The 7,850-nt window shown below is 48.2% G+C and overlaps 1 protein-coding gene across 1 annotated transcript; it reads left to right on the top strand.

Annotated features, from left to right (window-relative positions):
* Positions 1-170: 170 nt before the first annotated feature.
* PTS (6-pyruvoyltetrahydropterin synthase) lies at positions 171-3,539 on the top strand. Its single transcript, XM_088527388.1, has 6 exons — positions 171-274; positions 425-504; positions 1,157-1,179; positions 2,244-2,300; positions 2,601-2,671; positions 3,032-3,539. Exons 1-6 carry the CDS (start codon positions 201-203, stop codon positions 3,171-3,173), a joined length of 447 nt encoding a protein of 148 aa, XP_088383514.1. The 5' UTR covers positions 171-200; the 3' UTR covers positions 3,174-3,539.
* The last annotated feature ends 4,311 nt before the right edge of the window (positions 3,540-7,850 follow it).

The following is a 7,850-nucleotide window of genomic DNA, read 5'->3' as shown; positions in this document are numbered from 1 at the left end:
CGAAGCCAGGCACGCAGGTGGCCGGGGTGCAAAGCGCGGCTTGCCCCTTCCCTGCCCTTTCCCTGCCCCTTCCCTGCCCTTTCCCTGCCCCTTCCCTGCCGTCCCGGCGCGGGCGGCCCGCGGAGGGCGCTGCCGGCCGCGGCGCCGGGGCCCGGATGGAGGCGCCGCCATCACCGCGCAGGCGCCGCCGCGGCCCCGCCATGGCGCCGCCCGCCGCCCGCCTGGCGCGGCTGTCCCGCGCCGTCACCTTCAGCGCCTGCCACCGGCTGCACAGGTGAGCGGCGCCGCGCCGGGCCCGCGGCCAGCGCCGAGCCCGGGGTCCGCGCCGAGCCCGCGGGCAGCCGCGGGGGCCGGAGCGCGCCCCGCGCACCTGTGCGCGTGCATGCGCCTGCCGGCGCACGTGAGCGCGCCTTGTTCCCCGCAGCAAAGCACTGAGCGACGAGGAGAACGCGCAGCTGTTCGGGAAGTGCAATAACCCCCACGGCCACGGGCACAACTACAAAGGTAAGGAGGTGGCGGTGCCCATGTTGTGCACCTGCTTGCAGATGCACCGTTGCATGGAAAACCAGATCTCTGCAGCCCATGGGCCTGTTTTGGACTGTCCGTGTTCTAGGTATCCTGAAGCCTCTGCTGCAGAGCCAGCAACTTTGCTGGAGAAGCAATCCCTCCTTTTAAGGCAGAGTTATACATACAGAGTGCTTTTTTTTTCCTAGTAGAAGCATGCTCCCACTTTCAAAACTTCATGGAAAACTGCTCTAGAGCGGGCCAAGGAGCTTTCACTGCTGAGGAGAATCACAACCTAGCTCAGACCATTTTGGCTTTCTGGTTTTGTCCAGAAAACTCTGCTGATCAGGAGTCTCTTATCTGCAGTACAAAGGGCATAGAAAGTAGGTAGTTGAGAAGTCAGCTACTGTGTGGCAGGCTGTGTTTTTTCATGGTTACTGGGCATCAGACCTTTAAGAATGATTTCTTTTAGGAGCTGGGTGAGTAGTTTATACAGTGGATAACCATTCTGTAAAACCAGTCCCGTTTCTAAGTGTGAGGATGCTCCCATTGGTCCAGATGAATTAGTAATGTATGGGCTGCCTGTCCTGATCACTTAGGTTTCCTGTGCCACACACATGAGTTGATATTTTCTTTTTTTTCTTTCTTTCAGTTGTAGTCACCGTGCGTGGAGAGGTAAGTGTGATCAAGTTTTCTTTCTATTCCACAGAGCAACAGTATAGATGTCTCTGTATTTCACAATTCCTAAGTTCCAGCTCAGCTGCCAGGCTTCCCACGGTGTTCGAGGAAGCTGTCTACATATCACAGTAGAAGAAGGTTTTCCATAATTGCTTCTTTTCTGGAGATTACTGTCCTTTTGACCCTGCTTCTCGCAGAGGTTTGCTGGTAACTGTATTTAAGTCCCAGATTTGTAATCTGCCTTTGGGCACAGAGCTCTGTCTGCCAAGAACTTATTGCAGAAGAGGTAGTTTCTGGGCTCTGATCTGTGAGGCACTCTCTGGGTATTATGGAGCCAAATAGAGGCTTAGCAATTGTACTATCTGATTCTGCTGTTTTCTCAAGGTGTTTTATTGCAAGTACAAAAGAAACTTCTGTTCTCAGAGTTGCTTCTTACCTTCCATCCTGTCATTATCTTGTGTATCCTACAGACCGAGTTGTTTTGATAGTACTTAGGTTTTCATGTTTCCCAAACAAGTTTTGTAGGGTGTCCAGTTCATAGGATGTTTGAAGGATGGGGTTATATTCAGATCTGAATCAAAAATTTTAAAGCCATTTCCTTCCACTTTCTGGAATTCCCTGTCACTTGCAGAACCTGCTTTTGTTCGTAGCGCTGTTGCCTCCTGTGGATGGAGGATGCCCCGAGCTCAGGTTTTGGCTATTTCTTCCTGATTTTTCAACCAAGGGATTTAATGCCTGAGTTCCTACTTAGGGTCATGTTAAATCATTGACTGAAGACTGTTTTAGAAAGTTTTTTTTCCTTGGTCTAGGCTTTTATGAGACAGCAGAGCCACCGGAGGAGTTTGTGTGCTCTGTCTAGCCCCCTGAGGACATCAGGGGGTAAGTTGGAAATCCATGTGGGAAGGTAAAGAGAGTTTTTTCTTGTAGATAGGATATTCCAAGTGCACAGATATTCATTCACTATCTGATTTGTGCTGGATCATGGCTACCTTTGTAGTAAGGACATGAAGGACATGTTGACACTACTGAGCTTTCCCCCCCCCCTTTTTTTTTTCCTGCAGATTGATCCAGTCTCAGGAATGGTTTTAAACCTGACAGACCTGAAAGAATATATGCAGGTAATCATGCTGTTTTCCTAGACATTCCCTGTGAGAAGTGGTTAGAGGTTAGCAAGACTTAGCATGTCAGACTTAAATGTAGTGCAGTGGTGTGAGGTAGCACGGTGCCTCCTGCTAGGAAATTAAGAGCCGTCCATCCACTCTTTATCTTTTTGTATCATATTGTTGCCTTCCTCCACACCTATATGCTTGGTAATGTGAACCCCAGTATACTGTCCCTGCTGGAACAACCTCGCTGATGCTGCTAACTGCTGTTGCTAATTGCAGCTAATATTGCTAACTGCTATTTTCTGCCTACAGGAGGCAATCATGGAGCCACTTGACCACAAAAACCTGGATAAGGATGTGCCCTACTTTGCTGAGGTTGTGAGGTGGGCCATAGGACCGCTTGTGATTCCAGGGCCAGGGAACAGTCTCTGCCATCAGTCCTACAGCTGAAGCAGCAGCCTCTAAAGCAGCTGTGTCCTTGTGCCCTGGCTGCCCTCACTGTGGCTGGCAGGGCATGGGCCTGCGGTGGTCTCCCGGCCTCTGGAAGGCACCGCTCACTCGCACCTAAGGAGCCCTTTGCAGACTTTTCTCAGGCCCTCATTCCAGCTGTGCTTGCATTGACTGTGTTGTCCTGTGAAAGTTGCCTGCGTGTTTCCCCTTGGCCTTTATCCCACCTGTTCTAGGTACGGCCTAATGGAAAGCCATTGCTGATTGTTTTCAGTGTGCTCCCATTTCTCTCCTAGCACCACCGAGAACGTTGCAGTGTTCATCTGGGAAAACCTCAAGAAACTCCTGCCCATGGGGACTCTTTATAAAGTTAAAGTGTATGAAACAGACCAGAACATTGTCGTGTACAAAGGAGAAGAAACAATCTCTGAGAAGTGAGCCTAAGCTCAACTGACCAGAAACTCCACTGCCTAATCATATCAGTGAATTACTTCAGCCCTGCGTACTTTGTCTCTTACATGTAGACATCGATTATGCATTTCATAAGGACAAGAGTGCTATTTTACAAGAATTATAGCAGCAGTCTGGCAGTTGGGGTTCACAGAATTTGTTGATTGCTCTGCTTTTCTTTCCAAGACATTCCTGTTTTGCAACCTCCAACCATCAAGCTGATGTAAAATTTGCAGTTGTACTGTGTTAAATAAAGCAGCTTTCTAGAGAGTTAGATTGTCTGGAAAAGTGTTTATCATCTCTGGCAATCAGAAAAGGCTTTGATTTTCTCTAATTAAATATTGAATTAACTTATGGATTTTTCATAGCTTGGGCTTTGTTTTGTTTCTTGAATGAGTAGAGAATGACAAGTTTGTAGACACAAGCAGCCAGGTCAAGTATGTTTTTCTGAAGGAAAAGTTAATGAGTTCTGTAGGAAGAAGAATAAACATTTTTCCTTTCTGGAGGCAGCAGTCAAGTGGTGCTTCTGTTGCCACGATCAGGGGCTATGTAGGGTTTTTATAATCAGAACTCCATGCCAAAAAGGTCTCGTAGACAGAAGGAGGACTTGGTATGAATCAGTCATTGGTGCTTCCAACTGCGTCCTTGGCAGGTCTAGTGATGCCAAACTGTTAGTTTAGTATACACTGTTACAAAGGGCTGAGAGCAGGAGATGTGTTTATATGAATACTAATCAAATAACGCTGAAGATTCCTGAAATTGTAGGCATACCATGAAAGCTAAGAGCAGGAAGAATGCATGTAAAACAAGTTAGGGAAGATCCGTACAACTGCCATTGCTGTTTTTAGGGTCACAAGATCAATTTCTCCATCTAGATAGTACTGTGTGCTATTCTCTTTATCACATGAGCAAAGTCCTGAAGGGGAGTCAGAGTAATTAGGAGATATGATCAGGAAGCTAGCAATATGCGTTATTAAAAAAGTGACATCCAGTGTGATAATTCTCCTGCTTTACAAGGAAATTATGTGTCTGAACAGAGATAGCAAACAGCAGCATTTTAAAAGGTTTAATGAATCTTGCCATATAATTAACTCCTTGATTTCACTACAGGCTGAGGAAAAAATACTGTGCTATATCTACCAATTGGGCATTTATAGTTCCAATAAATATATGTGAGTGCTTTCTCTCAAACGACACTGCTTTATATAGGCTTTGTGTTTTGTCCTACCTTGGTCCATCTTGGTTCAAATTTTCTGGGTAAGCTGCTAAAAGGGGTTTAAGAAACAGCTGGATTTGAGGGGTATTCCTCGCAGACTTTTTTTTTTTTTTTTTTTTTTGGCAGAGCAAAACCTCTGCATGGGGGTTCCATTGTTCGTGTCTTTCCTCTTAGACACAATCTGCTGGAGAATAATTGCATGCAGATTGATTCTAGTGTCCCTGGTAGGGAGTTGCTCAGTACATCAAATGAAGGGAACACACTCCTTCCCTCCCATGTTACTTTACTCCAGAAATGGCACCAGTCTGCTTTTTGCAGTATGAGCTGGCCAAGGAGTTTCTCAAGCTTCCCTGGAAAACTCTTTTGCAGCTCCTGCTAGGCTGTGATTTGTCAGGGTGGTGTGTCATGCTGGTTTGCTGCAATAAATGACAGAGAGCACGCTGGATGCTTATGAGTCACAACACGTTTGGTGACATTAGGGCTTCACAGAGACTGAAACTTATCCTGCTTTATCTTTATCAGAAGTCTAATTCAGCTGTTAGCATTGTTGACAAAAAACAAACAAAGGGGTACATCTGTGGAGCATTGCTCAGTGGTACTGCTAGCAAAAGATAGGCGTTGAGCCATACAGGCTAGCACAAATTCCTTTTCTTTGCCTCCACTGATGAAGCCCTGCAATAGCAGGGGCATTTCTCTTCCTAGCTGTATTGCACGTTGCAGATGTACTTGGAGCCTTTATTCCAAGCAGTCCAGTTTCAACGGCAGCAGGATCAGAATGTGCTGTCTGTGCTGTGCTTCGCAGGGACGGAGTTGGAAGGCTCAGCAGGGCTCAGTCCTTCCTGTCATGTGGAAGGGGAAATAAACAGGTTCTTTAGAAGAGTGGTAGCGTCAGCGCAGAGACTGAGTGAATGGGGAGCCTGTGCGAGAAGCTGGCCACCTTGGTGTCTGCTGCTGCATTTGCACTCGTGTTGTGCTTCAGCTAATCTGACCCTTTGGTACTGCCAGCTAGAAGCAAAGCAGAGCCTGAGACCTGCCCGTTTTCAAAGCAAAGCTGTTCAGCAACAGCCCGCCTTTTGTATTCATTGTTCCTAGGGGACATTTTCCCATTTGGCCTTGCTGCAAGGAGAAAAAGTCCTTTCTGTCCTGGTCTTGGAACACAGTGACCGCAGGAGGACTCTGGGTTCAGTCGCAGCTTTCTGCAGTGTAGGGAGTGGGAATTGATTGTTTTCCCATGACGTCTGAGATTATGAAACAGGGCAGAGTGTAGGGATGCCATTACAAAAGGAGTAGCAATGTGAAAACCAGCGGTTTTTCTGAGCCAAGTTCTGGAGCCATGTCTCACACACCACTCCCTAGGCTGTTATTTATAGTTCATTGTAGTCCCAACAATGACCGAGTTAATAAACAATCCAAGCATTGTTGCTGATGAGGAGCTACGTGTGGGACACGGAGCCCAAGCCAGGACCTGCTCCTCCAGTATTAGACGACCGGCAGTCCTGAGTTGCGGCTTGCTGCTGGAGCACGGCTCCTCACTGCCTATGCCCTGTGGCAGGGATGCAGCGAACCTTTCAGAGGACCTCGGCCCCCGCTGGCTGCCCAGGACTGGCAGGGCCCTGGCAGGGAACAAGAGGTGAACTGAGGCTATGGGCTGCCCCTGGCCTTGTCCTGAGCAGGGGCAGGCCAGTGCGTGGGAATGGAGCTGGGGGCTCTGGAGGAGGAGGTCATGCTGCCAGTAAGAGGTGCTGAGGAACTGCAGGAGATGGACTACTCCTGCCTCTGCCCAGAGCCTCAGCTCGAACCGGTGGGCTGATTTGCCTGCAAACATTTTCCTGTCTAGCTGTCCACTGCTCGTTGTTTCCTGGGCTCCCTGTCTAGCATGTGGGTCTGTAGGGACACAGGTTAGAAGTCTTGAAGGAATCTTGGGGCCTTCAAAGCCATTTCCCTCCTCCTGTGGGCAGTCATCTAATGCAGCAAACTGTGCTTCAAAGCTCACGAGGCTGTTTGCTCCCTCTGTGACTCTTCTTAGCAGCAGGTGTTTGTTTCCCTCTGTGTGCAATGGGGAGAGTGATCTCACATGCAGGAGCACAACGTGCGGCTCTGGGGAAAACGGTGCTAGAGGAAAGAGCAAGTAAGGAGGAGAAGGTGCATTTTGAGCTCACTTCCAGTGAGCGTGATCTGTCCAGGTATAATAAGTGAGGCCAGGGCTTGGGGGAAAGAGGGTGTGATCTTTTCACTTACGCACAAGGGAAGGGGATTTGTGTTTAAGAAGGCTGTGGTTCTGGTACTTCCTGGTGTTTGCATGCTTTGCCTTGCAGCTTTACTGTTCATTTAACAGGGGTGGGTGTGGATGTCCATATGTACAGGAGAGTCATTAGGATGGGAGGGAAAGCAAACTTGTACTGTACTGAGAATATGATTTGTTTATTCAGATGCTCAGTTGGAAAACCCAGTGGCCTCTCTGAAAGTCATTTTAAATGTCTGAGAATGTGGCAAGGGACAAAGCGATGCTGACCCAATAGAAGTCATCTCTGAGCCAAGAGATGGCTCTTTGTAGATGTGCAGATACAACATGACTCTCTCCTACTGTCCATATCCATCTGCAATAGACTGCTAAGAGAGTAAACACTGCTGTTATTTCCACTGCAAAGGTACATGTACAGCCAACAGGAGACCTAAGGCTAAAGCTACCTCATGTTGTGCAGCAGCGAGGTTTGGAGGTCATGTAATTTAAGGATTTTTTTTTTTCTGATCAGCACTTTATCTAAATTTAGAATCATCAACAAGATGTTAAATCTGTAGTCCAAGAAGTCGGGGCCTATTCTGGTTTCTGCAAGCCACGGTGGACTATCACAACAGCTATTAAACTGCAGTCACTACAGGAAGCCAATGGGAAGGTTGGGCAAGTTTTTAATGGAACTTTATTGCTCACAGTAGTCATTTTGTGTGGTCACGCTGTTAATCATTAACAAATGGTTTAAAACTAAAAATTCTCAGTAACAGATTCCTACTCCTGGTTAACTCAGGGTTTCATGCCTCCCTAAAAATTAGGCTTTGGGCTCATCTCATCTGTCCCGAGAGGCTCTGCTCTGCCAGTGCGGACAGTGAAGTCCTCACCAGGTGCCTGAACTTTGACTCTGTAGAGTAAGGTGCCCCTGTGCCGTGCAGGGAGTGAGGTGCAAAGGCAGAAGTGTTTGCCTGTGTTTGTTCTGGGCCCTCGAGCAGACTCTCAGTCAATATTTCCTGCCTTCTGTGGATTCTTTCTGAGATGGACCAGCATCTTCCCCCAGTGTCACAGGGTCTGCAGGGGTTGATTGTTGTCCCCAGGTTTTGGCTCCTGGGTGGCCTAGAGGCTGCAGAAGGGAGCCCAGCATCCAGCAGCCAGGCTGGCTGCCCCCATGGGTCCTGGCCACTATGGGGACCTCCTAGGCCGGAGCAGTGCACCTCACGCC

This window comes from Tinamus guttatus, unplaced genomic scaffold (genome assembly GCF_059628265.1).
Source record: "Tinamus guttatus ecotype Peru unplaced genomic scaffold, ASM5962826v1 Tinamus_guttatus_pri_ptg000284l, whole genome shotgun sequence".
Classification (NCBI taxonomy): Eukaryota; Metazoa; Chordata; class Aves; order Tinamiformes; family Tinamidae; genus Tinamus; species Tinamus guttatus.
This window is presented reverse-complemented; position numbering and strand designations above follow the sequence as displayed.

What these genes read in the sequence shown, in the direction of transcription:
- PTS (XM_088527388.1), top strand. Translation starts at nt 201, where the DNA reads ATGGCGCCGCCCGCCGCCCGCCTGGCGCGGCTGTCCCGCGCCGTCACC. An exon ending in GCCTGCCACCGGCTGCACAG is followed by an intron (nt 275 to 424) that starts GTGAGCGGCGCC and finishes TGTTCCCCGCAG; the next exon opens with CAAAGCACTGAGCGACGAGG. An exon ending in TAGTCACCGTGCGTGGAGAG is followed by an intron (nt 1,180 to 2,243) that starts GTAAGTGTGATC and finishes TTTTTCCTGCAG; the next exon opens with ATTGATCCAGTCTCAGGAAT.